Raw genomic sequence first — 16,088 nt, 5'->3', positions numbered from 1 at the left:
CGAGCATATAGGCCACAAGCAATTTATACTATATTACATATTTATTTATTATTAAATACGTACATTTCAACACTTTTTATAAAAAATACAGGAGGAAAAAAAGCGCGGCAAAGTCGAAAATGGAGTGACCGCACACTCGGCCCGTCCGCGAATTGGTGACTTCGCGCGTTGGTCACACTCGCGAATCCAGTGCCCACAGGCAGAAGCAAAGAAAACCACCACCCGAGGATTAGCGGACAGGAGACTGCCTCTCGGCAGCAGCAGCATTAGCAGCAGCAGCAGCCATTCCACATGGAGCCCATTGACATTGCGCGTCTGGAGGAGGCGGTCGTGTCGTTCTACCGCTCGAACTCGCAGAACCAGGCGATCACCCATGAATGGCTTACCGATGCGGAGGCCAGTCCACAGGCCTGGCAGTTTTCCTGGCAGCTAATGCAGCTCGGCAAGGTGAGTACCACGCAGGACCTGCGCATCAATGCATCAATTACCCGGATATGTATACTCATGCACCTACCGCCCACCCAATCACCCCACCGCCCACACAGAGTCAGGAGGTGCAGTTCTTCGGCGCCATCACGCTGCACTCCAAGCTTATGAAGCACTGGCACGAAGTGCCGCCAGAGAATCGCGAGGAGTTAAAGCAAAAGATACTCGAATCCATCGTTCGCTTCGCTGGCGGACCGAAGATCGTCCTCAATCGGTTGTGCATCTCGCTGGGCGCTTACATCGTTCACATGCTGGGCGAATGGCCCGGCGCCATCGAGGAGGTGATCAACACGTTTCAGAATCAACGGATGCCAAATGTCAGCGCCGATGTGCAATTGTGGATCATGCTGGAGGTGCTGACCGCCATTCCCGAGGAAGCGCAGGTCATACATACGTCTGTCAAGCGGGTTGTTCTGCGCGCCGAGATCGCCAAGCGAGTGCAGTTGGTCATTCACACCGTTGAGCGATATCTGAAGCTGCAAATGAACCGCGTGTGGGATGCCGAGGCGTACAGTAACATGAACAGGGCCGTTAAGTGCGTCGGCACCTGGATCAAGTGAGTATTCAATTTACAAAATTATTCTTTACACGTTCTAAGTGAGTTTCCAACTTGGACAGAAACATCGGCTACACCATTGAGGGCTGCGTCACCATCACCGCCGTGCTCCTGGAAGTGGTGCACAAGTGCTATTGGCCCTGCATACACGCCGGCGACGGCTGCATGACCGCCGATGAGAACGAACTGGCCGAGTCCTGTCTGAAGACCATGGTGAACATTATCATCCAGCCAGACTGCCACAACTATCCAAAGACGGCATTTGTGCTTATAAAAATGTTCCTGGACTCGCTATCCGAAATCACAAAGACGGAATGGAAGAGGGAGAACGACAACGAGGACATTATCGTACATATCTACATGCTGTTCGTCTCTTCGGTGGAGCGACATTCGACGCTGTTGCTCAGCGGCATCACGTCCGCGGATCCGGAATTGTCTATCCTAGTGCATCGCATCGTGCAGGAGATTCTCCACTGCACGGACAAGCCGGGCATTTACCCGGTGGAGGAGTCCTGCAGCACAATGGCCTTGGCGTTTTGGTATATGCTGCAAGACGAAGTGTTCGCCATGTCTAACGATGAGCAGAAACACAAGTGCTGGGAGTACATCAAACCATTGTACGCCCATCTAACCAGGATTTTAGTAAGAAAGTCAGAGCAGCCAGACGAAAAGTCGCTCGCCAAGTGGAGCTCCGATGATTTGGAATGCTTTAGGTGCTACAGACAGGATATATCCGATACCTTTGTGAGTGGTTGCAACAGTTGGAGTGTCTCCAAATCGAAAGGATTGGCTACCGTTTTCAACTATTAACAAACAGGCATAATATAGCATTTATTTTATTTATTTTAGATGTATTGCTATGATGTGTTGAATGACTATATCTTGGAGATTCTGGCTGCCATGTTGGACGAGGCCATTGCCGATCTGCAAAGACATCCCACACACTGGACAAAGCTGGAGGCGTGCATCTATTCCTTTCAGTCGGTGGCCGAGCACTTTGGTGGCGAGGAGAAGCGGCAAATACCACGGCTGATGCGCGTGCTGGCCGAGATTCCCTACGAGAAGCTCAATGTCAAGCTACTGGGCACTGCGCTAGAGACAATGGGCTCCTATTGCAATTGGCTGATGGAGAATCCGGCGTACATTCCGCCAGCCATTAACCTACTGGTGCGCGGCCTCAACTCCTCAATGTCAGCACAGGCGACGCTCGGCCTGAAGGAGCTGTGTCGCGATTGTCAGCTGCAGCTGAAGCCGTATGCGGATCCGCTCCTAAACGCATGCCACGCTTCCCTAAACACGGGCCGCATGAAGAACTCCGATTCGGTGAGGCTTATGTTCAGCATCGGTAAGCTAATGAGCCTGCTGCGGCCAGAGGAAATACCCAAATACTTGGATATTATCGTCAGTCCCTGCTTCGAGGAGCTACAGGCCATTTGCCAGGCAGATTCGGTGAGTAAATATAAATATAAAATATATAAAGAGATCAGTTGCTAACCATTTCTTTTGTTGCACTAGAAAACTCCCGCTGCTCGAATTCGCACAATCTTCCGGCTCAATATGATCTCCACTCTCTTCTCCTCGCTAAACACGGATGTGGACGAGCAGGCGACGGACCAACCGATTGTGCAGCCAGTTCTGCTCGTCATGCAGCGCACGATGCCCATCTTCAAGAGAATCGCCGAGATGTGGGTGGAGGAGATCGATGTCCTAGAGGTAAGGCAATAAACACAAAATTTTGCATATTTTTAATAAAATGTTATCGTATTCATATAGGCCGCTTGCAGTGCGATGAAGCATGCGATAACGAATTTAAGGAGCAGCTTCCAGCCAATGCTGCAGGATCTTTGTCTCTTCATTGTTGCCAGCTTTCAGACCCGATGCTGCGCTCCTACTCTAGAAATATCCAAAACGGTGAGCCTTACCAATATATTGCAAATGACTGAGTGATCTAATAGAATCCTTTGTTTCAGGCCATTGTTATGTTCTTTAAGGACGAAGGCTGCAAGCCGCTGATGCAGCAACTTCTGAGGGAGTTCATCCAACACAGCTTTAAGCTATTTGAGAGCACTCCCGAGCAGAACTTCTCCAACATTTCGGACACCATGGAAACCTTCTTCGGCTGTCTGACGCAGATCATTAAGAAAATCCCTCAAGTTTTGGAGGACAAGACACTGGCCTACGATCGTCTGGTCTTTTACGCCCAGCGTGGAATGACTTTGCCGGAGAGTGGTGCCATCCGAAATAGCATACAGTTTCTTACCCACTTTGTGATGCAGTCGCGTAACCATGCTCATGTCACAGAAGTTGTCCTGGCCACCGGCGAGCAGACGCTGTACACGGCGATGATGTGCGTGGGCTACCTAACGCCGCGGTCGCAGGTGGATAAGTTTGCAGACATCCTTCTTGCCATGAACAGAAAATATGCCGCCGAGATGGCCGTCTGGATGAAGTCCCTAATGTCCACTCCCAATTTCCCCACACAGCTCATAACCGACGCGGATAAAACGCGCTACACTGCTCTAATAATCAAGTGAGAGGCGTTACTTATATATAGATCCTTAAAGATTGTATTAATTTTATAAATTTTTTCACAGGGAAAAGGTCAACAAGAGGTTATTGCAACAACATTTGTCGGAAATGGCAATGAAGACCCGAGGACTTACAGAAAAGTTCCAGTGAAATGAGTGTATGCAATAAGTGGCCAAATGACATCTTTATCCATCCGGATTTTGATCTAGTTTCTATAATTGTATTTAGTTTGTATTTAAATAGGCCGTCAGCTCTGTAAATTGTCTCCAATTTTAACTTAAGTTCAAAAGTTCTCGACTTGATAAACTTTTATTTATAATTTTTACAAAATTACATGCTCCATTTACAATTTGCACATATATATTGTTTTAAGGGTGTATAACTCATTTTTCATTTATTGTTTTCACTTTTAGTAAATGTTTTATAGTTTTTGTTTTTCCCATATATATATATATGTTTAATTCTTATGTTGAAAAGTTTGATTTTCACCGTTTCCTGTATGAAAAAATCTGCCTTTCTAAGAATTACTTTCCCTTTACCTCTCCACCCATATTATTGTTTTGCAATTTTCCACATTGTGTATGTATCTATAATGCCAAAAATATGTAAATACATCTCTTTATATAATATATATATATATATATATATTTGTGTCTATAGCTAAACTGAAGCCTTTCGTTTTTGGCGTGTACAGCACTTGGTAGTGGTAGCAAAACTCTTTTGATCTGCTTCGTCGCCTTTGTCTAGATTCTAGATTAGTTGAGAGTATCTGCATAAATCCTTGTCTAACGGACCCGGTAATGACTTGACTATGGAACTAAACGACTGGTTGACACGGATCCAAAATTACAGTTTAACATATAGATATAGATTAACGTATAGAAGTAGACGCTACGACCAGCAATTTGTCCCAGTCTGTTGTGGTGACGTTGTAAGGATGCTTATAGGTTATCAACTGTGCTTGGTGGACCAGAAATTGGCACATCTCTATTCCTTGGCGGTCCGCAGGATCATCCACGGCCAGTCCAGGACAAACAAAAATGCCTAATTCCTTTTGATCGGTGTTCAGGAACACGGTTCTCCGCACATATATATATATATATATTTCTATATTTAATAGGTAGTACATACAAAAATACACTCACGCACATACATACCACAATTTATGTGTCCTGCTGGGCGATTTGTTTCATATAAATATATTATGGGTATGCTGCTCTAACTGCTAGGCTAAATAGCGTACAATATTTGCAAATTTGAGTCGTGGAGTAGTAAACATGTTTTATATAGTATGTGTGTATAATAGTGGCATGTGGCATGAATGTCTGGATGTCATATAGCTATCTATGTATGCATGTGGCAGAAATCGGGGGATATATATGTACTCAATCAAGGTGGTAAACGCCTACGCCTTAAGTTAGACAATTCAAATTCAACTGTACAATTATATTCACGCGTTTACTGAAATGGTAAGAGCATAGTTGTGATACCAGATTATTGCACAATTAGATCTAATTGATAGGGCTATAGCTAAAGCAACGCTAGCAGCAACATGCATTGGGTAAAAGATATAAGAAATAAGAATATATATAAGAAGGTCATTCAGGGCTAAGCTTCACTGTGGCATGCGTTGGAGCAAAAGGGTAATCTTGAAATGCATATGCAAACGAAATTGGAGCTAGACAATCGATCTCGTTGGGGATTCTTGATCTTTATTGGTACTATGCATGATCACTAAAGATAGGTATTTTGTATGTGTATATATATATAGCAATTGGCTTGCATCCGTTGCCACGCCCCCACTCTAAGCCCCCAAATGCAAATGCATCGTTCAAAATTGTTTGTTCTCTAGTTGTGCGGATTCTATCCTTCATCTCTGGACTTGGACTTGTGCTTCTATATATGTATGCTTTCTGGCCTTAGTCTGGAGTGTGTAGGTCTATTTGGGTAAGTTCTGTGGTTTGACTATCCTCCTCATTGGAGCTACGAATATTGGTGGCGTCGGCTGGCCAGCTCTCTCCTAGTAGTTTCCATCCGGCGGCGGCGTTGTGAGGTACTCATCCGTCCGCTTGTGCTCGTTTAGCGCCTTCACGGTTCCACTGTCCGATGGCAGGTCCGATTTCCGGCGCAGCAGCGGCTTGTCCTTGTTCCGTTCGCCACGAATCTGTGTGGAACGGGAAGGGGGGTTTGGCAATAGAAAATGGACCCGCTTCTGACACTAAGGCATCGCAGCACACACACACACACACACTGGGCGGGTGAAGTTACACGGTGGTGCGGGATGATTGCGTTACGATATCGAGTGCTGTGGTGCTGGATGGAAACTCGATGACCACCAGTTGGACAACACACGACTACGATATATATATACATCTACACCCGAATGTCGAATTGTGTTACAAAGGTCTGAGATCGAGGAGTGTTGTATGGTTTCTGGTTCTGAGTTGTTAACAACATGATACATTTGACACTAGTTTTTAATAGTTATGTGCACAGATTTTACTCTAACTGGGATTCATGCTTAAAAATGGTGATTCACTTGAGGAAAATTATGTTAAGTGTTCAAATTAATAAATGAGAATCATATTGATGTTACAAAAGGAACGCGTTCTCTCATTAAAATGACCACAAATGAGTTAAAAGATGGACCAAAGTGTAATTAACATCTAAGTAAGATAAACTACATATTAATTCCGCCCAATTCGTATGCGGTTAACCAAAAGTGCAGGAGAAAAGTTGTTGTGTCGTGGATGAATTTGCATGGATGCGTTTGGTTTGGCAGACAGTGAGGTTACCAAATAATTAATAAATAAATAGACAAAGTTAAAGATATACAAATATGTATTTTTTTTTTTTTAAATGACATGAGTGTGATTATTTTAACAGACATTCGTTCGATTAGAATTAGAGTTGAAACAGAGTGGGCCTTAGCTGGGCACAGCTCACAGCGACGCCAGGATCACACGTGGCGGATTAGTAGTTGTTTAGTGTTGTTAATGTGGCAAGTGCCTGTCTCACCTCTCGGGGCTCCTGGTGCGCCTGTTTCTGTGGCGGCAGCGGAGGCGGCGGCTGGCGCGCCCTCTGCTCGCTCTGATCATACGCTGAATCGCTGTTCTCACTATATTGATCGCACAGGGCCCGGCTGTCGCTGACCGGCAGGCAGTCGTTAAACCGGCGCGCCTTTGTCCACTCCGGGTTGGTCTTGGCCAAGCTCTCCACCTGTTGCCAGAGCTCCTCCCTTTGCGACAGCTTCTCACGCTCCCTGCAATGCAAAAAAAAAAAAAAAACGCCAATGTTTAGTACAAAGTAATAAAACGTGAGTGCATCGTCCCATGGAAGTTAATTATCAACTAAAGTTAACACATACATCTGCTTCTCTTGCTTGTAGTTCTTGCTGCACTCGTCAAAAAGCCGCTGATCTATCTCCATGAACAGCTTGAGTGCATTGTAGATCAGACCATGGATGGTCTTGTTCCAGTGCGTCTTTGAGTTGCGATTGAGCGCTGGGAACATAATGGGTAATATCACCGCCGAGTTATCCGTTATCAGCGACATAATGTACTCGTTGTTCCAATAGTACAACGCACGTTCGGCCACCTGGAAATGAGGCGAAGAGACGCACTTGGCTATTTGGCGGAACAGCGGCACCATCACCTTCTGGAACTCGGCCGGCTCAATTACGTCCAACAGCTCCTCCAGCTCGTTCAAAAACATAACCTCCTTGGGACTGTGCGTCTTGGGCCAAAATTTAAGTAGGCTTCTGCAAGAATATTGAAATATGGCAGCGATAGGCTAATTAGAAAATGCGCAAAATAAGGAATTCTTTACTCACTTGATGACCGCCTCCGATAAGCTAGGATCCTTCTCCAGGAACTGCACCACACAATAGGTGAGCTGCGGATGGTAGACCGAGAGGCTCTTGGCTTTGTGCAATGGCAGCAATACCTTAAGTAAAAATTGTTTATGCTCCTCCTTAAGCGGCAGAGCAAAGCCATTGATAATGCTACCCAGGATTTCCAACAATTCGGCTATGCCATTATGATGCTCCGTTTCATAAATAAATCTAAATGTGGAATGCGATTAGTAATGTGAGGCATTAACCTTATAGATATTCCAATGACGAGCTCACCTGTAAAAGACATTGTTGATCTGCTTTCTAATAAATGCTCTCAAGCCCAAAAATTTTCCATAGATGCGATGTAAAACAGTCTTCAGGAAATCACGTTCACGTGGATCCTCCGAATCGAATAAATCCAATAGTTGTAATACAAATTGATGGTCGATAAAACGTTTTGCCATGCTTGGTTGAAAATCTGGTGACTCCAAGAAGCGCAAGAACAGCTCGTAAACGAGTTGCAGATGCGGCCACGAGGACTCCAACGTGGGCTCATCCTCCTCCGGATCGAATTCGGCACCATTCGGGTTGGACGATGGCGGCAGAGTTCGGAAAAGGTTGACAGCAAACTGATGAGAACAGATAAGTATGTTGTGGTAAAAGCATGTGATATTATTTTAAATATGTAAATTAGTAGCTTACCATATTGATCGCCTCCGGGTAAATAACTTCGGTTATTACGCCATTTTGGTTGGTGAGGAAATCGACCATTTCGTGCAGAGCCGCCCGCTTCACCTCCTTGAACTTGAGGTCGCTGAGCGGCTCGGAGAAGTCGAACAGTGTGCAGCATTGCTGGATCTTCTGTATGAACAGCTCCTCACGTTCACTGGCGGCGGTCTCTATGGAAATACAAATGAAATCATCATTAATTTTTTTAAATATATAATATAAGTGATAGATATATCAAACAAAATGTAAGCCATATAAAATTGACCTTAATATAAAATTAAAAAAAAAAAACCTACAACTACAAAAACGACCAACCAAAAGCAGGCAAGCGAAACTCAAAACGAACATAATGAAGATCGGAAGAAAGGATCAAGTAGCCGGAGGACCTCAGGCCCAAGGGCAATGGCTGGAATGGCTCCATCCATCGCCATTGGCCCGGATCCATTCGGGATAGCAACCTCGCAGTGCAGGCAGCGCCATGGCAACCGAAGCGGTGGGTGGCGTGTAGAATAGATTCCGGTCGCGAGCCCTTCCCGGACTGCCCGTCAGCTGTTGGAGCGTCTGGGGCGAGGGCTGAAGACCCGCCGGATGACCCGGCAGTATGTCACCGTTCTGCCGGATGCTTAGGCTCGATGTGGTCACCACCATGGTGGCGTTAGGTGTCACCATTACTGCTGATGACGCAGGTGCTGCGCCGCCATTGCGCTGGCCAATTCCCAATGAGATGCTAATGCCGCCCACCAGATTCTGGGCCACCGTCGGACGCATCTCCTCTGCGGGCACATCGCTGGTGGTGGGAACAGCGGCGACGGCGGTGGCGGCGGACGACGGCACAGCCGCCGCAGAGGATGGGGATGATGAGGAGGAGGTGGCCGCCGCTGCTGCCGCCGCCGCAGCACTAGTACCCACACTCTTGGTGGCATTCAGTATGTTCTTTATGGCCGCGGCCGCGCTCACAGGTGACTGGATGATGAGGAAGCGATGAAATGAGAGCAGAGTATGGTTTTGGTTTATCAAATTTCGGTTTGTTCAATTGGGATGGAGTTAGTGTTGGTGGATAGTGTGTGAGATGCTACTAAATGTATTAGCTTCTAGCGTACAATGTAAATAAAACTTTGATTAACAAGGTACTTGAATTGTTATTTTTTTCTTTGAAACTTAGTTATCGTTATCCAAAAAGCTAACACAATTAGTGAAAGTTTGGAAGAAAGTGTAAAATTTGTGGTTTGTACTTGGAGGTGGTGATGTGGTTATGTTTTGGGTTTTCAGATCGCTGGGTGTGTGTGTATGTGGACAAGACCAAGCTGCAAACCTTGCTGGCGGCGATGGAGCTGCTGGCTGCGTTGTTGGTGGCGGTGGATGAGGAGGAAGCTGACGAGGAGGACGCCGCCGAGGCAGAGGATGCCGCAGCGGCTGCCGCCGATGCTGCGGCGGATGTGGCCGCCGAGAAATGTTGTGCCAAAGTGGACACAAGTGAATTGCTGCCGCTAGCAGCGCCCGTTGACGTTGTTCCAGATCCAGATCCAGATCCTGCTCCTGCCGCGTTCTTCGACATGCCGGCATTCGAGGATAGCGAGAGCGAAGAAGTGGAGGACTGCGATCCAAATGGCGAGGAGGCAATCAGTGCAGCTGCAGCCGAATTCGCTCCACCACCGTATGTGGCGGCCGAGGATGAGGCCGAGGAGTTAGCAGCCGCCGAGGCTAGCGAGGATGAGGCCGCCTGTGAAAGCGAGGACAGGGCCGAGGCCGACGAATTGGAGCTGGTGGACGAGGACGATGGTGAGGAGGATGTGGTGGGTGCTCCGGATCCGGCTGCTCCTCCTGCTGCTGCCTCTGGCGGTGAGAGGGGCGTTTTCCGCCCCTCGAACTTGGCCTTTAGCTCCTCCACGCTGCTAAACCTGAATCGGCTGCCGGTCTGTTGCTGCTCCTGCTGCTGATCCTGCACCTGATCGTCCAACTCGTCGTCGGCCAGCTGATCTAGGCCGCTGTGAAACGATGGAGATTTGGGTATGCGTATGCCGAGGGCATAATACCCGGCTGCAATGGGCTGCGTTTCCTGCTCCTTGCTGGAGGATTTAATGGGCGCCGGTTTCTTTTGCTCTTGCTGCTGCTGTTGCGATTGCTGCTGCTGCTGCTGCGGCTCCTGCTGATGTTGCTGTTGCTGCTGTTTGGGACCTTTGAGCCCGTTGCCCGTCAGCAACATAGCACCGAAGACCATCTCATTAGTGCCGGCACTTGGAGCAAATGGCACTCGGTTTTAATCTTGATACGGAACGCTTGTTTTTTTTACCAGCCGCCCCCGCCGACCAACAACAACACATGAGAAAGACTACACTAGAAACTCAATTTGGGCACGCTAAGTATGAAACTATAGAATCTGTAATGGAATTGCAATATAGATAATGGTTTAGATTAACGCCAAATGCGATTATGCGCTGATGGTAACACAAAACGAAATGAAATGCAATTGGAAATGAAAATGGAAATGACAACGCCTCTGCTAAAATTCTTCTTTTGCCTCACAAATGGCCATAATTACGTGGAAAAACTTACGGTTCGAATGGGAACAAATGAGGGAATAGGATAGGAGAGCAATTAACTTGGGAAACGAATATTTTCAACTAATATTAAAGTTTTCGGGGCACACGACGTTCACGGTCTTGAAACGGTTTTTTTTTTGTTGCTTCGACTGCTGCGCCAATCGGAAAAATCGATATCGAGAGAGAATGAAATGGAGAGAAATTTGGTGAGCAGCAGACAGAGAGAAAATAAAGAGAGAGAAAGTGGGCTGGTGGGCGAGCGAGCCACAATAACAATAAAACCTAATAAAATAAAATAGTATTGAACAAGCGAAATTTGTTTATTCGATTTGTGAGTCGAAACCGCCCAAGCAATTAGCAGAAAGGTATGTGAATAACGCAATGCGATGACATTCATGCTGCACAGAAAAAAAAAGTGTAGCAATTTCATAATCATTACGCGCAGATATGTACATATATGATTTTCAAAAATATTGAATTTGCTTTTTTTTAAATTAATTCCCTGCAGGATACAGTTTTTCTAATTATTTGTATACACAAGTTTAAATCAATCGAATACATTTGTGTCATAAAGAAATGCCGGTGTATATATGAAATTTAAGACGGTCTGAGAAATCCTCTAACGATGCTTTCTCCCAGTGTAATGAGAGGCTGCGGAGAGAGCGCATGTGTTGAAATTCCGGTGAGTGAGAGAGGTGGAGAGAGGTGTGAATTGATGCGGCTGCTTGGTTCACATGTGTGAGTGGCCGTGCGTCAGTGTTGCCACCCACCTAATCAGACGACACTCCCTTGACCTTTAACTTTAACAAATAATAAACAAATTACAACAGCTGAGCGAAATTAATCAAGCGCCGGCCAATCAATATTCCCAACAAGCTTGCAGGTCGTAGGTACACTTTACAGAGAATGCCTCTTGTAAGTTAAAGCTGAACTTATAATCATGGAAATTTACCGGAGTTAATTGACATAATATATGTAATTATGCATCGTTAATGGGAATTACTACGATTTATACAATCTGTTTTGAGTGTATAGTTGCATAAAAACTTAATTGACGATGTTGGTAGACAGTAAGAAAGGTAATTTTATATCGCCTAAACGGAACCCTGCCCTAAAATGTATGCTACGACATGGCTACGACCAAGTTCTACCCCATGCAACCGATCTGCAGGCTTAAGAGATATCGATCTGAACAGCTGGCAGTACATGTATTATAAAGTAATATACTAAGTAGTAGGATCTACTCCAAGGCTACTCACTCTCGTTTAGCGGAATGAGGGCCGTCAGTTCGCAGTTCTTGGAGGCATTGTACCGGGCGCTGGTCTGGCGCTTCTCCTTGCGAACGATCGGGGTGCCGGTGATGTTCAGGACCTTGCTGATCGGCGTGGGCGGCGGTGCATCGTACGGTGGTGTGTTGTCCTTGAGTTTGTTAGCCTGCAAAGGGGCATAAATGACACTTATCTGATTATCTTTTCCCATGTCAACGGTTTGGCTTATGCTTAGTAAATGAAAATAATTTTAACAACGAATGCAAAGCAATATGCGGTCAAATAAAAAGCATACTCAAAACGTAGCACTTGCAAAATCAGAGCAAAGCAGTTCAGTTCGGGATGGTCCCTCGCTGCCATTTTGGCCGGCCATCGCTTTTACCTTGGACTGTGCGAATCCTTGACGCCTAAGTTGAGCTGCCTGTGGGTGTGTTTTAGTCTGAGTTTAGTAATGCCGAACATTGAAATGTGCTCTGGGATCAGGAAGCTGGAGTTCCGTAGGCTCTCCATACACGTATAGGATTATATTGCTGGCATCTACCAGGGAATCAGGTGGTGGCATATATGTATATATTTTCCAGGCACTAACATTTATGTATTTTTTAAAGCATTTCATTGGGCAATTTTTTGGCAGTTTCAAAAAGCAAAGTGCTCGCCTTATACTTTATGTTTTATTGCAAATGTTCAATATTTTTGTCGTTGGAGAGACAAAAATGTAAAAAATTTTCATTAAAAGTTCTTCTAGTTAATAACAGGCATGTGAGTATAAAGATTTGTATAATCAACTCCGTCTTTTGTTGACACAAAACTTTCGGGAAATCGTATAAAATCTAGGATTTAGGGCAATCTATTCATTCAATCGCAAAAGTCTTATCAGAAAGTAGAACCCAAGGTAATATAATTGAAACGATAACGATTTGTAAACCAAAATTGAAAAGCAATAAAGATTGCTAGATTACTGTTACCACTTACAAGGTCATTAAATGCTATTTATATCGTTTGTTAAATAAAGAGTATTTCCTCTATTTAAAGAAATAATTAAATGCATCATATTTCGTATAAAAAAACTTATGAAATTAATTAAAAAATCATTTTTTAAAATTAAAAAAATTAAAATCTAATAAGTTTATCTCTCTAAGGACTAACGAATTGGTCAAATTGGAGATGAGGAAAAGGGGGAAAGTGAATATCGGTTTGTCAAGCACTTGCGATACAATTACGATTCGATTTGTTATCCGAACGACATACACTCATTTAACAATTGGCAACATTGTGAATCTAATTGGTGTTGGTCAATCTAACTTGAATCGTGCGGGGTAAGGTGAAGCAGCGATACAATAACACACATCATTAGCACTGATTAGATAAGATAAGGCTTAGGCACACACACAAATGCACAGTGTGCGTGTAAGCATTACGAGTGAGGTTTACGTTACGCCAAAATAACGGTAGGCATGCAAATAGGGCGACAAGTGAAAGACAGGGAGAGATCGTAACAGAAACAGAGAGAGACTGTGGCTTAAAGACAGCAAGAGAAAGAGAGTGAGTGAGGGAGTGTGGTGGGGAGGGCTAGTGTTTTGGGGGAGAGCTACTCACCAAACTGCTCAATGGAGGAGTGCCGCCGGTCACCACGATTGTGGACGTTATTGCTGGAGCTACTCCTTCTACAGTTGTTGCTGCCGCTACTGCTGCTGCTGTTGTTGTTGTACTTAAGTTACTGTTACTCTCTTTGATACCGTTAGTGGCCGATGCCGGTATGACTATATTGTTGCTGCTACTACTGCTGATGCTGCCGCTTGTGTTGCTATTGTTGTTTGTGGCCGTTGTTTCGTTTTTTGATTCTGCCGCTGAGGCTGTGGCCGCCGCGATTGTTGTTGTGGTTTCCACAACTGAAGATGCTGCTGTTGTTGTCGTTTCTGATGCTGCTGCTGTTGGCGTCGCTGCCGACGTACTGCTTTTTATTGTTGGATCTAACGCCTCGTTATCCATAATACGCAATCGGTTCTGACTCTTTTTGGCTCTTTGGATGTGCTCTCCTCTATGTGTGTTTTTGGTTTTTTATAACGATTTTTTATTTTTACAAAATATAAAATACGTATGAAAAGCAGCGAGAACGAGAGAAAAAAACGTAAACAACCGGACAAACAAACAAATACAACAGGCCGGGCTGGACCGCTCTCAGTTGATTGCTATCTGAAAATTATATTTGCACTGTGGAGGGTCGAAAGAAAAAAATTAACGTAGCAATAACTAAAGGAAAAATAACAATAGCATCACAACACACCGTGCAATTAAGCCACAAAACAACACACTCAAGCAGACACACACACACACACACACGCATTAACATTCGCATTCGAGGGGCGCTCAACGTAAATTAAGGGTTTACTGAAATCTACCACGAATCTTCTCATCACTACTATTCCTCATTTGTTATGCAACTTCATGGAAATTCCAATACTGTTTCTTTTCCCTTTGATCACTGTACAGTGGAACGTGCATAACTCGAATTATCTATATATTACATAAACACGCTGCTATTAACTTAACCATAACTGTAAACAACACATTACCAATGGGAAACGGAGCAACCTTTAAGAATCTCTCGCTGCGCGCTTTCCAATTGGAAATGCCTTAATGGCGGAAAACCGCTTCGTATCGGAGTTCCTAAGTTGTCACAAGATGTCCCCACAGAACCGCGATCATATTCTCATTCTCTAGCATAGAAAATCCGGTTCTAAACGGTACCGAAAACACGTTCATGCAGCGTTCCTCCGATTAGTGCTGTAACTTCCAAGTGGACAGGTGTTGTCGGTGATGTGGAATTTCGGATTCCCATTTAAATGTTAGCATCAACACTTTATGCAGGTCTTCAGGCGTTTCATTGTTTGGCATTGTTCATTTCGCATAAAACTATACTCGAAACGAAAATAAGTAACAAAAATGCCAAAACACTGGCGCAGAGAGAGCGTACTTGAAAAGAGAGTAGAGAGAGAGAGGAGAGCAAGCGAGACGAGCAACAAGTTGAGAAGCAATGGCCGTCGACCAATTGCCAGGGTTGCCAGACATGCCAATAGAAATGGGGAAGGAAGAGCGCTTTTGGGTGGTGTTGGTGTTTTTCAAATTTTTTTTTCATTTCTTTTTGGAGGTGCAAGGATGGGCAATCATCAACACAAGTATTGTTGGGGCACCCAGCAAGTACTCATAAGTTTTGTTGTTGCAAGGAAGGGGTGAAACAGAGAGGGAGAGAGACGGAGACAGTCGAGAGCGTAAAAGTAAAATGTGTACTAGGCACGATTAATAGTTGTAGTTGCACTTCCAAGACTCAAACACACAATTATTATTAAATATATATATATTTATATATATATATGTGCACATATATAAGTGGGGAAACAAATATAACTTTGAATGTCAAGGGGCGAGGTTAATTTGTGGGTTATATTTTCAGAGGGGGGTTTTTAATGGGTCTTATTTCGCCAATTTACCGCCAGAAGCTGCAAGAACTTGTTCAATTTGGCCCTGCTGCGATATAGGTTCGCCAACATCAAGTTCACTGCTGATAAAAGCTAGTTCTTTGCGTAAAATGCGAATTCTAACAAAAACGCTTGCACACGCACACAGAATCACAGCACAGCGCACACACACACACGCACACCCCGCTCTCGCGTTAAAATTCAGTCGTCGAGGCTACACGAATTATTTGCGCTGCAATTTCTTCGATCGCTGCGATTCGCTTCGATTTTCGCGTGCGAATTCCACAAGGCTCGCTCGCGAATTTCACACCCAATAGCTCGGCGGTCTATCGGCACCGGGGTCAAGTTCACCTTTTCGCTTAGAACGCACAACATCAACGCTCTGTGCAATTGTAAATAATAATTTATGTAAACTGTCTTATACACGCAACGTTGTCGGTGCTCAATAGAAAATAGAGTTACCAGGGCTGCAGGCGTGCGGCGGCGTTGCCTGACCCAGCCGACCCTCGATAGTTACTTTTAGGAAGATTTTACCGACTCCGTTTAAAAGCTAAAACGAGCTTTTGCTTATGCTATTTACTTATTTATATTTACTATCTTTATACCTTACTCTCCTCTACTGTCTTATTGCCAAATGCGAAAGACTTAAAGATCATTATTAATTATAAT

General features: G+C 44.7%; 2 protein-coding genes across 16 annotated transcripts; one reads left to right on the top strand and one right to left on the bottom strand.

Annotated features, from left to right (window-relative positions):
* Positions 1-158: 158 nt before the first annotated feature.
* cdm (cadmus) lies at positions 159-4,363 on the top strand. Of its 2 annotated transcripts, none has more exons than NM_001275767.1 (8): positions 159-447; positions 546-1,042; positions 1,105-1,786; positions 1,892-2,491; positions 2,558-2,755; positions 2,816-2,953; positions 3,013-3,572; positions 3,637-4,363. In NM_001275767.1, the coding sequence occupies exons 1-8, from the start codon at positions 292-294 to the stop codon at positions 3,719-3,721; spliced, it is 2,916 nt and encodes a 971-aa protein (NP_001262696.1). In that variant the 5' UTR covers positions 159-291; the 3' UTR covers positions 3,722-4,363. The 2 variants fall into 2 exon arrangements, with proteins under 2 accessions (NP_001262696.1, NP_650682.1); NM_142425.3 differs by having other exon boundaries at positions 3,637-3,925.
* On the bottom strand, positions 3,589-15,881 carry wrd (well-rounded). Of its 14 annotated transcripts, NM_001275766.1 has the most exons (10): positions 15,432-15,879; positions 13,540-14,154; positions 12,326-12,364; positions 11,935-12,109; positions 8,109-8,305; positions 7,701-8,035; positions 7,404-7,634; positions 6,939-7,331; positions 6,590-6,833; positions 5,033-5,735 (listed from the first exon to the last, which is right to left on the bottom strand). In NM_001275766.1, exons 2-10 carry the CDS (start codon positions 13,930-13,932, stop codon positions 5,592-5,594), a joined length of 2,151 nt encoding a protein of 716 aa, NP_001262695.1. In that variant the 5' UTR covers positions 13,933-14,154; positions 15,432-15,879; the 3' UTR covers positions 5,033-5,591. The 14 variants fall into 14 exon arrangements, with proteins under 14 accessions (NP_001138070.1, NP_001247179.1, NP_001262695.1 ...); NM_001144598.3 differs by lacking the exons at positions 5,033-5,735; positions 12,326-12,364 and adding an exon at positions 3,589-5,032 and having other exon boundaries at positions 13,540-13,981; positions 15,771-15,881; NM_001144599.2 differs by lacking the exon at positions 12,326-12,364 and having other exon boundaries at positions 13,540-13,981; positions 15,771-15,881.
* Positions 15,882-16,088: the final 207 nt, after the last annotated feature.

This window comes from Drosophila melanogaster, chromosome 3R (assembly GCF_000001215.4).
Source record: "Drosophila melanogaster chromosome 3R".
Classification (NCBI taxonomy): Eukaryota; Metazoa; Arthropoda; class Insecta; order Diptera; family Drosophilidae; genus Drosophila; species Drosophila melanogaster.
The sequence above is the reverse complement of the archived record's forward strand: the minus strand, read 5'-3'. Positions and strand labels throughout refer to the sequence as shown.

What these genes read in the sequence shown, in the direction of transcription:
- wrd (NM_169789.2), bottom strand. Translation starts at nt 10,353, where the DNA reads ATGGTCTTCGGTGCTATGTTGCTGACGGGCAACGGGCTCAAAGGTCCC. An exon ending in GCTCCATCGCCGCCAGCAAG is followed by an intron (nt 9,099 to 9,447) that starts GTTTGCAGCTTG and finishes CTCATCATCCAG; the next exon opens with TCACCTGTGAGCGCGGCCGC. An exon ending in TTATCGGAGGCGGTCATCAA is followed by an intron (nt 7,332 to 7,403) that starts GTGAGTAAAGAA and finishes ATATTCTTGCAG; the next exon opens with AAGCCTACTTAAATTTTGGC.
- cdm (NM_001275767.1), top strand. Translation starts at nt 292, where the DNA reads ATGGAGCCCATTGACATTGCGCGTCTGGAGGAGGCGGTCGTGTCGTTC. An exon ending in TGCGTCGGCACCTGGATCAA is followed by an intron (nt 1,043 to 1,104) that starts GTGAGTATTCAA and finishes CAACTTGGACAG; the next exon opens with AAACATCGGCTACACCATTG. An exon ending in CTCTAGAAATATCCAAAACG is followed by an intron (nt 2,954 to 3,012) that starts GTGAGCCTTACC and finishes CCTTTGTTTCAG; the next exon opens with GCCATTGTTATGTTCTTTAA.